This window comes from Colobus angolensis, unplaced genomic scaffold, assembly GCF_000951035.1.
Source record: "Colobus angolensis palliatus isolate OR3802 unplaced genomic scaffold, Cang.pa_1.0 Scaffold148, whole genome shotgun sequence".
NCBI classification, from domain to species: domain Eukaryota; kingdom Metazoa; phylum Chordata; class Mammalia; order Primates; family Cercopithecidae; genus Colobus; species Colobus angolensis.
The window spans coordinates 3,826,050-3,846,267 of NW_012114577.1; the positions used below are offsets into that span (position 1 = coordinate 3,826,050).

General features: G+C 36.9%; 1 protein-coding gene across 1 annotated transcript in view; it reads right to left on the reverse strand.

Annotated features, from left to right (window-relative positions):
• Positions 1–20,218, reverse strand: part of LYST (lysosomal trafficking regulator) — a 221,106-nt gene that overhangs the window by 39,749 nt on the left and 161,139 nt on the right. The window contains exons 39-44 of the mRNA XM_011935733.1: positions 17,246–17,398; positions 13,892–14,136; positions 11,078–11,144; positions 9,581–9,737; positions 6,412–6,552; positions 3,447–3,664 (exon numbers count right to left, since the gene is read on the reverse strand). Coding sequence (XP_011791123.1) covers positions 3,447–3,664; positions 6,412–6,552; positions 9,581–9,737; positions 11,078–11,144; positions 13,892–14,136; positions 17,246–17,398 — 981 coding nt within the window. The remainder of the gene's footprint in view (positions 1–3,446; positions 3,665–6,411; positions 6,553–9,580; positions 9,738–11,077; positions 11,145–13,891; positions 14,137–17,245; positions 17,399–20,218) is intronic.

The window sequence follows — 20,218 nt, forward strand, 5'->3', positions numbered from 1 at the left end:
AAGTATCAATGTTTCTGAATAGGTGAACAAAAACAATGTACCTTGACTGGTTACAATTAGGTATGTTTATAAAATCAGTTTTTAATTTAAGACCTGAGAATATCATATAAGACTTGATATTAAATTACTGAAGAAGTTGCTTGTCCAAAGCAATATATAGGAAGAGGCAAAAATGAAGTTAAAATACAATGCTGGTAGATAAAGAGAGTATTATTTAGATTCTAATAAATATTGTAGATAAAACCAAAAGAGCAGCAATGAAAATTCAAAGCTCTTAAATGTAAAGGGTATTATTGTACTAATAAAATTATTGCACTAAGAAGGATATTTTTTCTTATTTATTTATTTGTTTATTTTGAGACGGAGTCTCGCTCTGTCGCCCAGGCTGGAGTGCAATGGCACGATCTTGGCTCACTGCAACCTCCGCCTCCCGGGTTGAAGCGGTTCTTCTGCCTCAGTCTCCTGAGTAGCTGGGACTACAGGCGTGTGCCACTACGCCCAGCTAATTTTTTTGTACTTGTAGTAAAGATGGGGTTTCACCATGTTAGCCAGGCTGGTCTCGAACTCCTGACCTTAGGCAATCCGCCCGCCTCGGCCTCCCAAAGTGCTGGGATTATAGGCACGAGCCACTGCGCCTGGCCAAGAAGAATATTATTTCTTAGTGTCATTATCCTGTAGAGTCAGACGGAGAGCAATGTGCATTCACTTCTTTATTTCTAAAGCTGGTGATCAGTAATTGAGTACAGATCAGCTATATTTTGTACATATCCACTTGGACGGCTTAGCTTTTAGTATAATATTTAATCAGTTGTAGTGGCTTTCATTACATATCTAGACATAACATTTCTATAAATGCCAAAATAAAATTCCAAAGACTACTTGGGGTCTTATTTCCATGTGAAGCTTCCCGTGCCACATAAAACTTTCATTAAATAAATTTATATGATTTGCTCTTGTTAATCTGGTTTTGTGTTTTTCTTTGTTTTTGTTATTTTGCAGAGACTCTAGTTAACCTGAGGGAAAAGAGAGTGTTTTTCCTCCCTTATATATTAATATTACATGTGAAGTTGTTATTCACCAAACTACATTATTCTCCTTTTTTAGAATGAACTTTTCCACAGCATTTATCTTCTATTAGAATAATCAGGAAACCTATCTTATTCTCTTTTCTAGATTATAAATCTCTTAAGAAGTTTAATTTTACATGACTTCAGATGTACTCAAAATAATTATGGAACAAAATAAACTAATGAGCTTTTTATTTTAAAGCTACTTTTGGGGAATGGACTACTGGCCTAAAAAAGCTCAGATACGGAGTGGTCTACTGTAGGTTCTGTGTGTGCATTTTACCCGTATTTGTTATACACTCTTGTAGATTTGTTACAATCAACACAGAAAATTACAGTTAGTGGGGCGGTCCTTTAGATATTTCCTTTTGAAAGGAAGTATCTTTCTTTTCAGAATCTGCTTTTTCACCTCCCACTCCTCAAGGGATTTCCTCTCAGCGGCCGCAGTTGGAGTCTCCACTACATCCAGGCAGGCCCATCTACCTTGGAAAGGAAAGTTGGCTTTCCTCCTAACCCCCTTCACCCTCTTGGAGTCTTATTTACTTTTGCATCCCCAGAGCCTAGCAAAATAAATGTTTCCTGAAGAGGTAAGACTATTTTTTCTAAAGTTAGTCTATCCAACAACCTCAAAAAGTATACATGAAAATGTAGGCCAGGCGTGGTGGCTCATGCCTGTAATCCCAGCACTTTGGGAGGCCGAGGTGGTGAATCACGAGGTCAGGAGTTTGAGACCAAGATGGTGAAACCCTGTCTCACTAAAAATACAAAAATTAGCCAGGCATGGTGGAGGGCGCCTGTGATCCCAACCACTCGGGAGGCTGAGGCAGAAGAATTGCTTGAACTTGAGAGGCAGAGGTTGCAGTGAGCTGAGATCACACCACCGCACTCTAGCCTGGGTGACAGAGCAAGTCTCCATCTCAAAAATAAATAAACAAATAAAAATAAAAATGTAACAATTCTACTTCTAGGAATTTATCTTAAGGAAGTAAAGATGTACCTAAAATAACCATAGAAATATTAATTTTAATAGCAAACAAATCCTAACTAAATATCAACAACAGAAGACTGCTGAATAAATTATTCCATAGCTATACTTGAGAATATATGTTGGGTATCCCTTATACAAACATTTGGAACCAGAATTGTTTTAGGTTTCAGGGTTTTTTTGGGGGGGGATTTTGGAATATTAGCATTATTTACTTAGCAGTTCAGTATTCTTAATCCAAAAATCTGAAATCTGATATGGTCCAATGAGCATTTCCTTTGATTATCATGTTGGCACTCAAAAAGTTTTTGATTTTGAAGCATTTTGAATTCTGGATTTTTGGATTAAGAATGCTCTACCTATACTAAGAAGCCATTAAAAATAATGTAGAATGATACCTAATGACTTGAATAAATTTAAGATTATCTTATTAGGGAGAAGAAAAGGTTACCAAATAGCATTAATATTATATAAATGGAATGATACATATCTATAGAAAGAAGTCTAAAGGTGCTTTTACTATTTATCTCTGGATGGTGATATTAAAGTGGACTTTAAAATTTCTCTCTGTTGCTAGTCTGTATTTTATACATTTTTCTAACAAAGTACAAGTACTTTTTCTGTAATAAGAAAACATGGTGCCATTTTAAAGTAGACTATGTATGTAGGATAGTGTGCAGAAAAGAGTGAACATAGCAAGATTGACTGCTATCTCTGGAAAGGCCTGCTTGCAAAGTTGGCCCTTGCCTGTTGTCTGGGAACTCGAATTTCAGGAGAGGTCCTACCATTCCCTAATTGATAAGAGTGACCTACTGAGCCTAAACTGTACAAACAACACGGTTTATACAGAATAACTGCTTTCCTTCTGAGAGGCTGGAATTTCAGTATGTGCAAGGCAGAGGGTGCCTACATTGCCAACTTCAATAAAAATCTTGTACAGTGAGTCTCTCATGAGATTCCCTGGCAGACAACATATCACATGTGTCATCATGACTCGTTGCTGGAGGAGGTTGAGTATGCTCTTTGTGCTTTACCAGGGGTAGATTCTTGGATGTTTGTGCCTGGTTTCTCCCAGACTTTGCCCCACGTTGATTCTACTTTGTATCATTTACTGTAATAAACCTGAACTAGAAGGATGACTATATGCTGAATCCTCAAGTTCACCTGGTGAATCATCAAACCTGGGGATGGTTTTGGGGAACCTCTGAAAAAGATAGCATCTTGTTTTTAATGAGAGGAAATATAAAACCTGAAAAATCTTAGGTGATGGTTTAATGCTACTACCAATTCTCTTTGGTAACTTGGGTGTTTTAAAGGAACAGTCGAACAACTAACCTTAAAATACTCAGTTTCTATCTTATATAAATACAGATTATTTTAAAAGAGTCACTTACAGCAGGATGAAAAACATTGATTGCTTGAACAGAAGCCTTCCCCTTTTGCTTATAACCAAACACCAAGTCAATCCACTGACAGATGTTCTGGGACACGTAGTCAGACTCTAGAGCCTGCCGATGGATGAGGATAAAAAGACGAGGATCATTACGTGCCCAAGGAGGAAGGTTGACGTGATTAACCCGTTCACCATTCTGACGCACACCAAAATCAAAACCTAAAAGAGAAGATTAATATTAATATTCAACTTTCCCAAAGCAGGTTTCATTCAGCCACAGAGCAGTTCTTAAGAGTTCACAAAAATGGCTGTTTGTGTGCTACAACGGAAAAAAGGAATAGGAAGGAGGATTTACATTTTAAATAAGAAACACCACAGCTCATCTACTTATTTACCTACTAATAGGGTTATGTGAGCTAATGCTATCATAATTAAATTTGAGATCTTTCAACTTTATCTTTCTACCACTTTATAACATATTGAAGAAAAGGAGAAAACCATTGCCTACTAATTCCAATATTCTCACTATTCACTTCTTCAAGGACATTTAGTACTTAAATATCTATTCAATTGTAAACTCGATTAGAATCAAACTAAGGCTTTGTAGAAGCATTTCTGAACTATTGGCATTAACATTTTAATAAATTTAAGATTATATTTAGTAAATATTAGTATTCTATAGTTTAAAAACTCAACTAATATAAAGTATATACATTCTTAGAATGAATTGCCACAGTCTATTAATTTTATAAGTCTATAGATCTGTTCTGACTTCCTTTCTACTAAGCATTCCCATAGATAACAAAATTATCCCAACACAGGAAATAAGAGGGTTCTTCTGTGATGTAAATGAGCTAATATCTAATTGTCTCATCAGTCTGCCAGTATAAACAAAAATCTCAGAAGTGCTTATTTAAAAAAATTATACGAAAGGAAATGTTACCTTTAAACAGAAATGGCTTTTTGTGCTACATTTTCTAGTTTGCTGAACACCACAACATAATACCAATTTAAAAGGACCTTTTAAAGCTGATTAAGCTCCATATAAAATTAAGTTTTGATCTTGGAAAAACAGAAAGCTCTTCACCAAAATACTTGGGAAGTATTTTGAAATGATATGATATGGAATATAAATCAAGGGCATATATAAGTTCACATGGGATGGGGATGGGAGCATCTCAGAAAGCTCAGCAGTCATCGTACGGAGGAGCTGCATGGTTGATTTAGGACGGACTGGCTGAGCACCTGTGGAACTCCATGTGTGTGGCTTCAGGAGAGGCAGCAGCAGGAACTTATTTAACAGTGAAGGAGGCACCTGGGAATGGGCTGGGGATGGGGTGCATAACAGGGTATTTGTATAAACTCAAGCTTTCCCAGCTTTCAGGTGTTCTGAGGGAACATCACAGAGGCAGACACTCCTGACCCAAAGCAGACAACTGACGTACGAGAGTTCCAGAGGAACACTGATAGGAAATGATGTGATATATGCTGTAGAAAATTGTATTTTCCAAAATTGGCAATAACAGCATTTCCTGTCTTGCATGCCCTTCCAGAATCTTGCTACTCTCCATCACAAGGCAAAGTCTATCTTCTTTTCTTTTGAATCTAGGAAGGCACTTGTGACTGCCTCAACGAATAGGAAGAATACAGTGGAAGTGATGCTGCGTGGCTGCTAAGAACAGGCTGGAAAAGGCCATGCAGCCTCTGTTCGTCTCCCTCTTGGAATGCTTGTCTTTGGAACCCTGAGTTGCCAAGTAGGACATACAGGGCTTCCGTGCTGTGGGGAAGCCCAAAACTAGCCCACACAGAGAGACCACATGAAAAAGCACTAACACAGCATGAAGAGAGGGTGATGTGCTCCAGCTACCTAAGGCTTCATCCTCTGCCTGTTCTACCTCCAGAAACCTGAAGGCAACAGCATGAGAGACCCTGAGCTAAAACCACCTGGCTGAGCTGTTTCTGAATTTCTGACCTATTTTTTTATTTCTGACCAATAAAAAATAATTTTATTATCCATGATTGATAATAAATTTGTTATTGTTTCAAGCCATTAAGTGTTGAGATTATTTGTTATACAGCCATAGATAGCTAGAACATACATATAAGAGACCATGGACAGAAAAAACAGGGAGTAGATTTAAACAGGAGTCCTAAATGAAAAGCTTCAAGGCAGGCACCCCAAATTGCAGGTGCTGATGTTTGACTGAGGCATTTCTCACTGGAGCAACACTATGAAACAAGCTCTAGGGTGGCATGAATCTACTGATGATTCAATAATCAATCAAACAACCTCAGAGACAGAGATACTATACCACAAAATTCTAACATAATCTGCCCAACACCAACTTCTTAAAGCTCAGTTTCATATGCTCTTAAGGATCACATAAAATTATAGAATTAAGTAATGTAAGAAATGACCCAAAGACATTCCTTAAAGGGTTAGCTGCTCTTCTATTTAAGAATAGCTAAGGTTGGCAGCCAAGACTGTTGGTTGGCATCATAGAAAATTTAATTTTATACTCCAGTATTCCTTTTGGTTATTAGATAATTCTGGGCAGAGTATTTTATTTTTATTTTGGTCATTCCTCATAAAATAATTGAGATTTCAGTTAATTTACATTTTGCTTTCAATAAAGTCATACCTCTTGTTTTTAAAGTAATTAGCACATTATAACTTTTGTATTCAGAAAAAAGAATAAAGCAATTTCTATAATAAAATAAAAATACATATTTACAAATAATTTTAATAGTTAAAAGTTACAGTTTTCCAAACATATTTAGTCCTATAAAATACTTAAAATTCTCAAGCTTATTTGAAAATAGAATTATATACTTAATAAAAAACATTTTCTCTTATTTGGGGACTCAAATTTTTCAGACTTAAAAAAGCTATTTTCATTTTTGGAAAATTACAAAATAACTACAAGCCCTCAGAAATACAAATAAGAAATAATTTATTGCTATACCTTCACGGTTAACTAGGAACTCTGGAAGATAGAAGAACTCTGGAATAAGTTCTTTCACGTCAGTCATAGATTCAAAAGATGAGAGTCGCCAAGTTGTATTCGTAGAATGAAAAGTTCTGTCTGGAATGTCAAAACTTTGATCTACGAAAAAATACAAATAATACAATTAAGACACAAAGACCTAATTCTATTTGAGGCCTATCATAATTAATTTACTTTTGCTACTTCAAAAAGATTAAAATAATGCTCAGTTTGTTTGCCCATAGTTTAAAAGAAGTTATTCATGTTCTTGAAAATAAATATTTCTATAAACTTGAGATATTATATTTTTCATCTGTTCTATGCTTTTGTAATACATATAATTAGATTAGTTTATATCATTTATTTGTTGAACTATCATCTATCAATCAAAGTAGAATGAAAGTTCCACAAAAACAGGGCCCTGGGATATCACCCATACCTTGCACATAATGGGTACTCAATGATGGTTGGCTTATTGAATGAATGAATAACGAAGAAGGAAAATTGAAGTTCAAGTAGGTAGACAGTTTTTTCCCCATCAGGGAGCAAAATGATTCCTTCACTTTGAATTGTTAAGAATACTTTTTCTCCTTTCTTTTCTTTTTTTTTTTTTTCCTGGTAGGGGGTGAGGGTTGGCGTATGTTACGGTGCATTGTTTTTTGGGTGTTCTAACTCTGAGCTAAAGAATTGAGTAAACTTTCCTATGAATGAAAATAAAACTAAGCATAGTCACTCTTTTGTTCATTTTTTTCCCAGGGTAGACTATTAATAATCAAGAATTAAGTTTGGACTCTCTTTTCTGCCAACAATGATCAGACTTTCTAGCTATAGGGAAAGGCCTAGAATATTAAATGATATCCAAAAGCTGGCCCCTGAAAACAGTAGCAGTTTACATGTTTCTTAGGAACCATACTGCATCATCTAAAACGCCTGTGAACGTGCTGAAATGTGAACACATCTTTTCATTTGGAGACTGCCACAAACACATTGCAGCATCAGGTTTCTTCTCCCAGCCTTAGTTGCTCTGCTGAGCAACATCTTCTGTCACTTGTATTACTTTCTCATCTATTCTGTTGAGTCAGTTGGCATTGGCTGGCCACTAAATAAAATCTGGGAAGAAATAAGGTTTAGGAACATTTACTTTTTCTCAGAAAGTAAGGAAGGCCATTTAAAGAAATACCTACTAACTCAGTAGAAAAAGTTATCAATCAAAATGGAATTCAGAAAAATTAAGGTAATTCTCAAAAACAAAAAAACTAAACAGAAAAATTAAGGTAATTTTGTAATGCTATGGTGAGGTCAAAGTATCTAGAGTTAAGACTAAAGAAATATGGAACAAGAGAAGCACATCAGGTAGGTTCTGTTCAGATTTTAAGATTCTCTGTGTTTTCCTACATTTTATTAAACAGTACTACTACAAATTCCTATTATCTAGAATATGCATTAAATATATATCAAACCTGTCGTTCTCAACCAGTAGCACTTTTGCCCTCCAGGGTTTATTTGGCAATGTCTGGCAACATTTCTGATTCTCACAACTGGGGGGATGGGGTGTGGGCAGTGGTGGTACCACTGGCACTAGTAGGGAGAGACCAGGGGTACTGCTAAATGTCCTACAATGCACAGAGCAGCTCCCATGACACACAAATTATGCAGCTCGAAATGACCACAGTGCCAAAGTGGAGAATCCCTGTACTAAACCAAAGCAAAGAAATAAATTCAAAAGCCAAGAGATATCACTTGAAACTAGTAAGATGAAAGTGAATGGAGACTGAGGTAGTCCTAGGTTTTAAACAAAATATATTCATAAATACATAATGAAGAAAACATATTATATATGAATACATTCATAATAGTAACATGAATAAAAATATTTATAAATTTTAGTTGATTGGTAGTTTTATATTAATGGATTCTTGGGCTACATTAAATGAAATGTAGTCTTGGATGGAGGGAGGTAACAGTTCTGTTAAACACTGTAGGGGCCCAAACACATCTGAATTATTCTTTTTTATTTTGATTGCCTTTTTCTTTTCGTCAAGAGCATTCACAAATCAGAACATGTCCAGAAAGATCTTCAGAAGAGTGACAGGCTTGGAAACCACAGCAAACAAGGTTGGCTTAAACACTGGTTTAAAAAACACCTTATTTAGTACAAAACTGTCCTATTTATTTTTTGGTATTCCTTGCAGCAGCTGGGATAGGACCATGTATCCATGAGGCCCTCAATCTGCTGTCAAATTAACCAAGGATAATTAGCCAGGGGAAAAACAAGACAGAGAGAGAAAGGGGACAGGCCAACAATTTTCAAATATTTGAACAGCTGTCATACAGAACATTTGTTCTGTTACTTACAGAGAGACAAACATAGCAAAGCCCCTTCTGTAGACCAGTAAGAGTGAATACAAATTCATTCCTCCAATAGGTTGTACATGAGTAAAAGGCATGAAGTAGTTCAAGAATGGTTGAGTAAAAGAATGGATAATGATTCCTCAAAGTATTCTGGATTCCATGAGAAAGAGCTATAGAACTAACATCACAGTTCTCATTAGAAACTACAGGTGAGTGTGTCCCACCTTGCATAAAAATATAAATTCACTCTTACCTAAGTCACGTTCAGGCCTCCAGTCTGTCACTTAAAATGCTGAGGTAGAAGATTATTAACTAGAAAGCTACCACAGTGCAGTTCAGTGTGCCTCTTTTATTAACTAGTTAGTTATAATAAACCTCAATAATGTACTTGCCTTTATAATAAACTACAATAATGTACATAGGCTCCAAAGGTAACTTAACTGGATTTGAAATAAGTATTAGGTAGAATGTCTTTAAAAAGTGAACTGCATAAACTTTAAAAGGGTGAATTTCATGGTTTGTGAATTATATCTTAATTTTTAAAAAGTGAATTGTACTTCTATAAACTTAGACATTTAATTTGAGGCTAAAATTTGAGACATTAGCAAGATGATTTGGCTTACTACCGCTTTTTTGAGGAGAATTTTGGGGAAGGAATAAATAGAATTCTTTTTCCTGTAGTTTGATTAGTCTCAATAGTTCTTAGAAAGTCAGTCCTAAGTTTTTGTTTGTTTGTTTGTTTTTCCTTCCTGATGACCCAACATGATTTTTATGCAGTTATTAAAAAAATTCTTACCTTGATAGGCTAAAAACATTTTAGTGAAAGGAGGCATCCTGACCAGGAAGTGAAGCACAGTCCCGCTGTTGGAATAGTGGGAGCCATAGTGATAGGGCTGCACGGGAGGCATAGGGTCATCTTCCCTGGCTCCTTTGCGGTACTCTTCCTCCAAGTACTGAAAGAAACAGTGAATCCAGAGAATTCATGACTGTGGGCTCCAGGCAACACTAGAAAAGTGCTGGATGGTTTTTATTCTCTCCTTCTCTACTACCCCTTTGAGGCCATTCTCCATGGCTGGCCCTCCCACTCTTGCCCCGGAGACTTCAGCCTCCTTGAGTGTCTGGGAGTCTTCTCCTTGGTGCCTCACTAAGACCCAAACACTCGGAAGCATTTCCCATCTCCACATTCACTCTTTCATTCCTTCATAGGAAACCTACCCAACTTTGAGCACTCCACCTCCTAACTAATGGCTCATAATGTCTAAGCTGATCAAGCACCCAACAAATGAGAGGTGCTTCTGTCACTAGAGATGTCTTCATTTCAAAGGAGTTTCAAGATGTAATGCTATGTTGTTTAGAGAACTGCTTCTCTAGAAGTAGAAATGCAATAGAAATGTAAAAACTATGTCACATTATTGGTAATAATATAACATTTTAAGTCTGTTTTACAGTGCAGTTACCAGAGATTAAAAAAAAAAAAGAGAATATGGTGATTTTTCACTACTCCTGTCTTCCCATCATAAAGTAGGAAGTTCAAGCAAACATTTAATATCTGTCACTATTCTTGTCTCCTATAGCTTCTGTCTGATTCTGATAACAAAGTCAGGTATAGTGAATTAAGAGTTACTTCTTGATTCCCACAGCAATGACGCATTTTCAGCTGCTGAAGAATCAAGTAGTGACAGTCATAAGATGCTTAGAGGGATGTTTCAGGAACTGTGGCATAAAATAATGTAATGAATATGAGAAAAGTGTTTCAGTTGCTCCTGTCTTGATACTCCTGTGAAGAATGTAATGTGTAGTTATTGCATTTTTTTGAATTTCCAATAGAATTTCATTAATGTTAACTTCACAGAAAAAGGTAATTCATTTTCTTTTTAAAATGTTAAAATCTGACAAATTTTGTTTAATAAACCAATGAATAATTTCCTGAATATGACTAATGGTTATGGTACATTATAAAAATATTAACACTATTATATAAATAACACTAGGGGATATGAATAGCAGATCCCTGGAAATCTTTGTGATTTCTACTATATACTTGAATAAACAATGAGTTATTGGTTTTCAATTTGTGCCAAAATAAATGTAGTCTTTTTCTGGGCAAAGTGTTCTCAGAAAATCAGGATAGAAGATGATATTTCATTTCACATAATGATTTCTAGCTGTCGGTCAATCCTAGTACAAGAAGGTAAAAAATCAGTTGTATAAATTTAAAATTAGCTAAAACACAAGTCTGTAAAACAAAACACAATTTTTCATTTAATAAAGTATGAGTAAAAACAAAAGCTACCTTGTATGTGTCCACGTAACGATCTTCTTTTTCTTTATACTGAACAGCTATAGGTTTAGAGAGATTTCTACGAGAAAAGGATAATTTTAAAAATTAAATATTTTGATACTGTCAAGATTAAGCTCCCTAGATGTCTGCATCTTGTAAGTTGGTAAGTGGTCAACAAAATGCTCCGCCCTTATTTCTCTGCTTAAACATGTTGTTTTGCAACTAACAGTCACCATTCAAAATTATGATTTCAGAAATTAAGGTAGAATTTTCCCCACAGAGCCAGGTCAGTACTAGGAATTCCTGACTTACAAGTAGCCTAAATAAGAATGGCTACTACTATCCTTCTTTCCCTTCTGCAGCTTCCTCTAGAATTGTAACTGATGCTGCTTGTGGGAGCAGATTCCTAGACCAAGCCCTGAAAGTTAGTGTCCCATTTTCCAGACTCTACATCTAATTAGGCAGTGTAGAGTGAAGGACAGTTTCGACAGAACTTAGGAACAGAGGAAGATGCTGTGTAATTACCAGCCTAGTTAGTAAAAACTGAAGAAACAACACGTGCTTAAAATGACCAAGCTGAGATTTGGAGAGTGAGAACTGAAATAAATATTTTGCTACCTAGTTAGTAGATGGTGAGTGATACACTGTGCAGAGTGCAGAGTATGTATGCACGCGTACAAAGGTGTCAGTGCTGGTGTTCACAGAATGTGAACCACACGACACCATTCCTTGAAGCAGGAGAATGAATCCTCATCCCTCCAGGAATGAGTCCTCACTTTTACAAGCTACAGAATCATGTGGTTCTGATTCTGTGTCAGAATCAGAATCTGTGTCCCTGTGTGGCACTTGAAGGCTCAAAAGAAAAAGCTCTGATGAAGAAGGGCAGGCTTTTTTGGCTGAGGAACCATCTGGTCTGGCACAGGCATGGACCACCTGGATTTCAACCTGCAGCACCATAACTAGACTGACAGCAAGATTTACCGAAATTTCAGTGAGTCAAACCAGGTCTGCTTAACCATATGTTGATACATCTTTTTTTTTTTTTTTAAATAGAAATTACTGTTTTCTAGGAATGTTGAAATTAGTGGTATTAAGTGCACTAATTTTGCCTTTGAGATTTTTCCAGTCATAAAAACTTTGTTAAAAACAGTTTTATAGAATAGATACAAATTAACATCTAAAAATAGAGCAAAATCACTTAAAATGGCTGACTACTTTTTTTTTTTCTGAGACAGAGGCTCTCACTCTGCCGCCCAGGCCGGAGTGAGGTGGTGTGATCTCACCTCACTGCAATCTCCGCCTCCCGGGTTCAAGCCATTCTCTTGCCTCAGCCTCCCAAGTAGCTAGGACTACAGGCATGCACCATCATGCCTGGCTAATTTTTGTATTTTTAGTAGTAGAGTAGGATGGTCTCGATCTCTTGACCTTGTGATCCACCTGCCTCGACCTCCCAAAGTGCTGAGATGACAGGCGTGAGCCACTGCGCCCAGCCAGCCATTATTTTTTATGTGTATTTTTTCTCTTTATTTTCTCTTGACACTGACTTGTTGGAAAAACCAGGTCATTTATTCTGTTGGAGGCTTCACATTCTGTATTTTCTGATTGCTTCCTGTGACATCATTTAGTTTGTTCCCATAACCCCTATATTTCCTAGAGACTGGAAAAGTCTCGCTTAGGTTCAGGTTCAACTCTTTATTTGTCAAGAATTGTTTATAGGTGCTGATGTGAGCTTTATATATATTTTCCTTTTTTTTCTTTTTTTTTTTATCATTCTGCATGGTTGAGAGGAGTGAGCTTTATATTGTATTGTATCAGGAAGCCTATGATATTCCACTCTAATGATGCTCAGTTTGACCTGTGGGCTCAGGCTCCCATTGAATTTGTACCTAATGGTTTAATCCATTGATGATTATTACTTGAATCAATTATTTCACTAGAGGTTTCAAAATGTTGATTTCCCATTCTCTCATTTCTTCTAAATTTATTGGAAGAAAACAGACAAGGTGAGCCTAGGATGTTTTGTTGTGTCAGAAAGCAAGGAAACTAATATGGTCTTGTCAAAAAGACTCAGAAATTGGCCAGGCGTGATGGCTCACACCCGTAATCCCAGCACTTTGGGAAGCTGAGATGGGTGGATCATCTGAGATCAGGAGTTCGAGACCAGCGTGGCCAACAGGGTGAAACCCCGTCTCTACTGAAAATACAAAAATTAGTTGGGCGTGGTAGCACATGCCTGTAGTCCCAGCTATGTGGGAGGCTGAGGCAGGAGAATCGCTTGAACCCAGGAGGCGGAGGTTGCAGTGAGCCAAGATCGTGCCACTGCACTCCAGCCTAGTGACAGAGCAAGACACTGTCTCAAAAAAAAAAAAAAAAAAGGCAATTCTAGGTATATGTTCAGAGATATAGAAACCAAACATGATAATGGACCTGATTCAAGACAACCAACTATAAAAAACTATATTTGAGAGAATCAGGGGATATTTGGAAATGGACTAGATATTAGATGATATCATGGAATTATTGTCAATTTTCTTACATGTGATAATAGCACTGTGGCTAAGGTGTTCTATTTTTTAAAGAGATGCATACTGCAGAACAAAGAAGTGACATAACAAGATGTCTATGATTTGCCTTAAATAAGAAAAAAAGATAATGTAAGTTTGGCAAAAATCTTCATAATTCACAACTGTTGAACTGGGGTGATAGGTATTTGGGTTCTTATATAATTTTTCCATTTTATGCATGTTTGAAATTTTTCATAATAAAAACTTTAATAAAGAAGTACAACATATGAATGGATGAACCCTAAAGGTTCTTTTAACTTACCTGTATATCAACGGATCATTGAGGTCAAGTGTCTCACTAACATAGTCAGCAAGTATAAATGGGAACACAGGATACTGCATGAGATCATTGAAGGATCGGCCAGCATGTTTGTTTAAGTGAGTCAAATATTCAAAATTAGTAATTTGTCCAGTATACCATAAATTTGTCAGAGCAGTGATGTTACCATATTCCAGAAGATTAGGGAGGTTATTTGTGAGTATATTGTGGTATACATCATCACGAACCTAAAAGGGAAGTAGAAAAAAAACCCCAGATATTATTTTTAGTCTTATTGGCACTTTTCTGCAAAGAACCCATGACATTATAGACATGTTACAAATCTCATGTCCTCCAAGAAAATATTTTTTTCTCAGTAACATTAATGGGTAGAGAACTGAGATTCAAGTCCAGGTCATCCTCCAAAGGCTGGGCTCTTCACCACTATGCTTTGCTGCTGGAGAAATATATTAATAAAAAACTTCCAAGAAAAAGTTTGTATAGAAAAGTCACTTAAGACACTAAAAAAAAATAAGGAAAAAAGAAGAGTTTCATTCTAAATAAATGCAATATGGTATAGTAGAAACAGCATGGTCTTCTGAATTGGACAGATCTGGTCTATTTTCCTGCTAGCCTTCTGTGCTACAGTTACCATGTCTATAATATGGGAGTGATAATATTTCTCTCATAAGAATAAATAAAGTATCCTATGTAAATAGGATATTTGATTTTCACTACTGATTGAAAACATAAACTCTCTTTTTTAGAGATTCACAATAGTTTTGTCACAGAAAAAGGGTATTGGTTCTTTTAAAGCAATTAAATAATGATTGCTAATAAATGAAAAAAACAGACAAGACAACTTTGCTAAAAACAGATATGAAATATCCATTCTAAGCAGGCATATGCTTCAGACATAGGAAGAAGAGCCACAGATATGGATAATGAGAGAGCGAACTTAATGAGGAAATGTACTGGTAGTTATGGAACAGGCAAAACCACAGAGAACAGAACATCCTAAACCTGTAGCCTAAATCTGAAGGTTGCCAATTGTTGATGCTAAGGTCCACAGAAAGGAATTTATGACAGACTATAAGCCAAGCCCTGGAAGGAAAAGGAGGCATTCATTTATTCCACAAATATGAATTGAATGCCTACATACCAGTAGCGTTCAAAATTCTGAAGAACTGGAACTTAACAAAGCAAAGGCTTGGCATTCTACTGGGGAGAGGCAGAAAATGCTGGATGCTAATACATCCTATGGAGAAAAACAGACCAAAGTAAAGGAGGTAAGGGATGCTTGGTGGAGAGGGAGGGGTGGTTATTTTATAGAGTCAGGGAGGGCCTCTCTGACAGGAAGATATTTGATCAGGAAACTTGAAAAAGTGACAAAGCAAATCATTTGGATTTCTAAGGAGAAAAACATTCCAGGCAACAGTGAATGCAAAGTCCCTGAGGCACTGGTGTGCCTGACATTCAAGGCATGGATGGAGGAAACAGTGAGGGAGAGAATGGTAGACAATGATGTCAGAGAGGTAACAAGGTATGAGATTATCCAGGGCTTTATCAGGTTATTGGAAGGACGATGCCTTCAAGTGAATGTGACATGAAAGTGACCGAAGGATTCTGAGCAGAGAAAAGATATGATGCAACATACTTTAGCTGCTGTGTTGAGAACAATCTCAAGGGGGGCTAAGGGACTTTCTATAAAGGAGAGCAGAGAAATGGTAGTGAAGGGACTAGAGGTCAAGAAAGGGTTTGTCAAAGTCATTGTAGCTTAAAGTCACTACAGCACTGAGCAAGGTTTTTCTTTTTTGTTTTTGTTTGTTTGTTTGTTTGTTTGTTTGTGATGGAGTCTCACTCTGTTGCCCAGGCTGGAGTATAATGGCATGATCTTGGCTCACTGCAACCTCTGCCTCCCAGGTTCAAGTGATTCTCCTGCCCAGCCTCCCAAGTAGCTGGGACTACAGGCATGTGCCACCATGCCCCGCTAATTTTTGTATTTTTAGTAGAGACAGGGTTTCACCATGTTGCCCAGGCTGGTCTTGAACTCCCAACCTCGTGATCTGACTGCCTCGGCCTCCCAAAACAAAATGCTGGAATTATAGGCATGAGCCACTGTGCCTGGCCCTGAGCAAGTTTAAACTACTTCATTTCGGTCATTTTGGGGAATCGGAATTTAACACAATTTTGGAGGTCAAAAATAATCATCATATAACCAAGGCTTTACTTTAATTAGAACTAAGAAATATGGCAATTTTTATTTGACTTCAGAAACAGTATGGATGCAGGAAGGCCAGTTAGGAGGCTATTGTAAATAATTCTGGCAAGAAATGATGGTGGCTTAAACCAGGATGGTAGCAGTGGAAGCAGTCAGACTCTGGATGTATTCTGACGACAGAGCCAACAGGACCTATTAATAGAGTGTATGCAGGGGATGAGAGAAGAACAAGAGTCTTGGATAATCTCAAGAGTTTTGGCCTGGGCACTGGAAAGATGGAGTTGTCATTTACCGAGATAGAGAAAACTGGAAGGAAATTTTGGGGGCAAGATTAGAAGTTCAGTTTTGTACAGGTTAAGCTTGAGATGCAAATTAGTGACTTCTAAATGGAGACACCAGTCGGGAGTTAAATTAGTGTGGCATTCAGGCGAGAGGTTTGGGTACTGACATAAATTTGTAAGTTGTTAGAATACAGATGGTATTTTAAAGTCGTAAGACTTTATGAGAAGATAAGAGGTCTGAAGAATGAGCCCTGCAACACACCAAGGAGCTGTCTGCAACCAAGACTGAGAAGCAATGGCTGGGGTAAGATATAAGAACTAAGAGAAAATGGTAACCCAGAAGCCCAGGGAGGAAGGTTTTATTTAAAGAGAGAAAAATCAGCTGGGTCAAACACTGCCGATAGGTCAAGTAAAATGGGGACAAAGAAAGATTATGACATTAGGGGTTTAGCAACATAGAGGTTACCGATGACCCTGATGAGAGTTGTGAGAAGAAAGTCTGCCTGAAGCATTTCAAAAGAAAACTGGAGGCAGCAAGCATATGCAACTTTCCCCAACAGGTTTTCTATAAAGGAGAGCAGAGAAATGGTGGCCGACAGGATTAGAGGTCAAGAGAGTTTGTCAAAGATGGACTCCGCTACAGCACTGAGCAAGTTTAAATTACTCCTTTCAGTCATTTGGGGGAATCAGAATTTACCTCATTTTGGAGGTAAAAGACAATCCTCATATAAGAAAGGCTTCACTTTAATCAGGACTAAGAAATACGGCAATTTTTATTTGATTTCAGTATGAGTATAGTTACATTGGCCCATGAGCACTTAAACAATATATATCAATTAATAAGGGTGAATTTACCTTGGTGTTATCAAATGCCAACAGGAGTGTTCTGCCATTTGTTAGAAAGATTTCTACAGCATTATCTCTCAGTTGCCACCAACGCTTGTGAACTTCTTTAATTTCTTCATATGTCCAGGAAAATGATGCTGGTTCCAACTCTCCCTGAAGGCTCTAAGACAAAGAAATAGGCAAAAATATTTGTTTTGCCAGAAATATAAATAATTATTTTAATTTTAGATTTTAAAAAGCATCAAAACAAAACAGAAAATCTTCTTTTTGTGGCAGATGGCAGATAAGATTACCTGAAAACTCTCCCAATGCAAAACACCTCAAAATGTTTGATAAAATTTAGAAATTAAAAAAAATTAATAGGCTTTATTTTTTAGACTAGTTTTAGGTTTACAGAAAATTGAACAGATAATACAGAATTTCCATGTATCCTCCCCTCCCTTGGCCCTGCACTCACAGTTTCTCTATTATTAAATCTTGCATTTGGTATGGGACATTAATTACAATTGATGAACCAATATTGCTACCATTTTTCTTACATGAAGTCCACAGTTTATAGTAGGGTTCACTCTTTGTGTTGTACATTCCATGGGCTTTGACAACTGTATAATGACATGTATCCACCATCACAATATCATACAGAACAGCTCTATTGCCCTAACAATCCTTGGGACTCCACCTATTCATCCCTCCTTTCCTCTCCCCAACCTCTGGAAACCACTAATTTATTTACTGTCTCTATAGAGTTTTGCCTTTTCCATAATGTCATATAGTTCAAATCATACAGTATATAGCCTTTTCAGGTTGGCTTCTTTTACTAAGCAAATATCCTTTTAAATACATAGCTGAGCTTGCAAGAAAACAAGAGAAATGACATCCCCAGGGGTCAAAAATGTAGAGGAACTGGAAAATCAGCACTAAGCAGGGAGTGATACTCTGGTTGCTCCGTTCTATGTGTCTGCATACGCATGCATGTATGCACATACCCCAGTTTCAGAAATGAACTGACGTAGGTTCATAGCAACTTGAGCACAGAAGATGAGGCCCTGGCCCCCTAGAATCGGGGTGTGGAATTGAGATTGCTTCAGGAAGCTAAAACCTAGGAAGGGATGCCTAATGAAAGATTAGACAAACGTGGCCATCAATAAAGGGGAATAGGCCGGGCGCAGTGGCTCAGGCCTATAATCCCAGCACTTTGGGAGGCTCAGGCAGGCAGATCACTTGAGGTCAGGAGTTCAAGACCAGCTTGGCCAACATGGTGAAACCCCATCTCTACTAAAAATACAAAAATTAGTCGGGAGTGGTGACAGGCACCTGTAGTTCCAGCTACTCGGGAGGCTGAGGCAGGAGAATCACTTGAACCCACGAGGCGGAGGTTTTGGTGACCCGAAATCATACCACTGCACTCCAACCTGGGTGACAGAGTGAGACTCTGTCTTAAAAAATAATAATAATAATAATAATAACAATAATAATAATAAAGGGGAATAACCAGGACGCAAGCTTGTCTCTTTTGGCCTGGAACCTAGAAAACAGAAAAAAAGCCTTTCTCTGAGAATTCAAAATTGTGGGCCTGCCATCATATAGATTTAGGGTAAATCCATGTCTGGATGGCCTGGAAACGCCCAAGCTTTGAAATAGTTCTCATGCTTCCGAGTCATCCAGCAAAGGGAAAGCGGACTCTCTGGAGGAGCATTCCTGGAACTAATGGGGCATTTCTGCAAATAAAGCCCCACCGAATGTAAGCTGACAGATCAACACATACCAAATAGATGCATTCCCCTGCTAGGTGGTCAACAGAAGAAAAGAAGATGAGAAAACAATCACTGGAAGGTTGAATCTGCTTGAGAGTATTAATCTTAGTGTACTCAGACAAATCCCCACATTCTGAAATGAAGAGGCAGGAACCACAGGGCCTACACATCCTGCCATCACTAGGTCCCTCCCAAAGTACAAAATCAAGAAAAACTTAAAAAAAAGTGCATCTAAGTCTTTGTAACTGAATACATAACTTATGTTATTCAGTTATAATATAATATAATAACTTATGTATTCAGTTATAATATAATATAATAACTTATGTATTCAGTTACAATTAAATCATGTTTTTAATAGAGAAATAATGAAAGAAGTTTCTACTAAAGTTTAAAACTAGCTAGAATTTATCTCCTCATATCAACCTGCATCCTAGTTTTCTTTTTTTTTTTTAATCAGTTTTTTTTCCTTTTAAAAAATTTCACTTACTTACTCTTCTGTGTTGACTAACAGGAAGCTCAGAGCAAATGTAGGACTCAATTGCCAAGAACTATTTTATCCCAGGCTCTTTAATTTTCCAAAACCTTAATTTTTTTTTAGATTCAAATTATCCTACTCTATGTGTGTTTTACTATTGTTCTTGGTCCAAAATAATTTTTATAAGTAGAGGCAGGGAATACATCACAAATAAAATAAGACACCTTAATGAAAATGTAATATTTTCATACTTAAAACTGAATTCCTCCTTTGTTTAGTTTCAACATTCATTCCACATATATTAATTAACCATCTATGCACAAGGTACTCTGCTAAGTGCTCTGCATGAAATAAATCTGTATAGGTCAAAAAGGGGGCATGAAATATTTGTACACACATTTGCATACACAATGCAAGATACCAAATGTTATATAAGAAGAACCAACACAACAAAAGTACATAGGAAGGAAGGATCTTTCTGTCTATTAAGAAGCAAGGGCATTTTCAGATTTTTTAAAAAAATTTTCCTCTTTATTTAAACATAAGATACATTTATAGCATGCAAGTTAACTTAAAATTAAATGGTGTCATCCCAGACCAAGTATTTGTGAATGTATCCTCAAGCACTGAAAATAAACCAACATATTCTGAGGTGGACTCAGACTCTTCTGTTACCTCATGTCAAATGGAGTTAAACACAAATTGAGTAGAATTTTTAAGGTGAAAAACTGTCATCTTTTGGACACACAA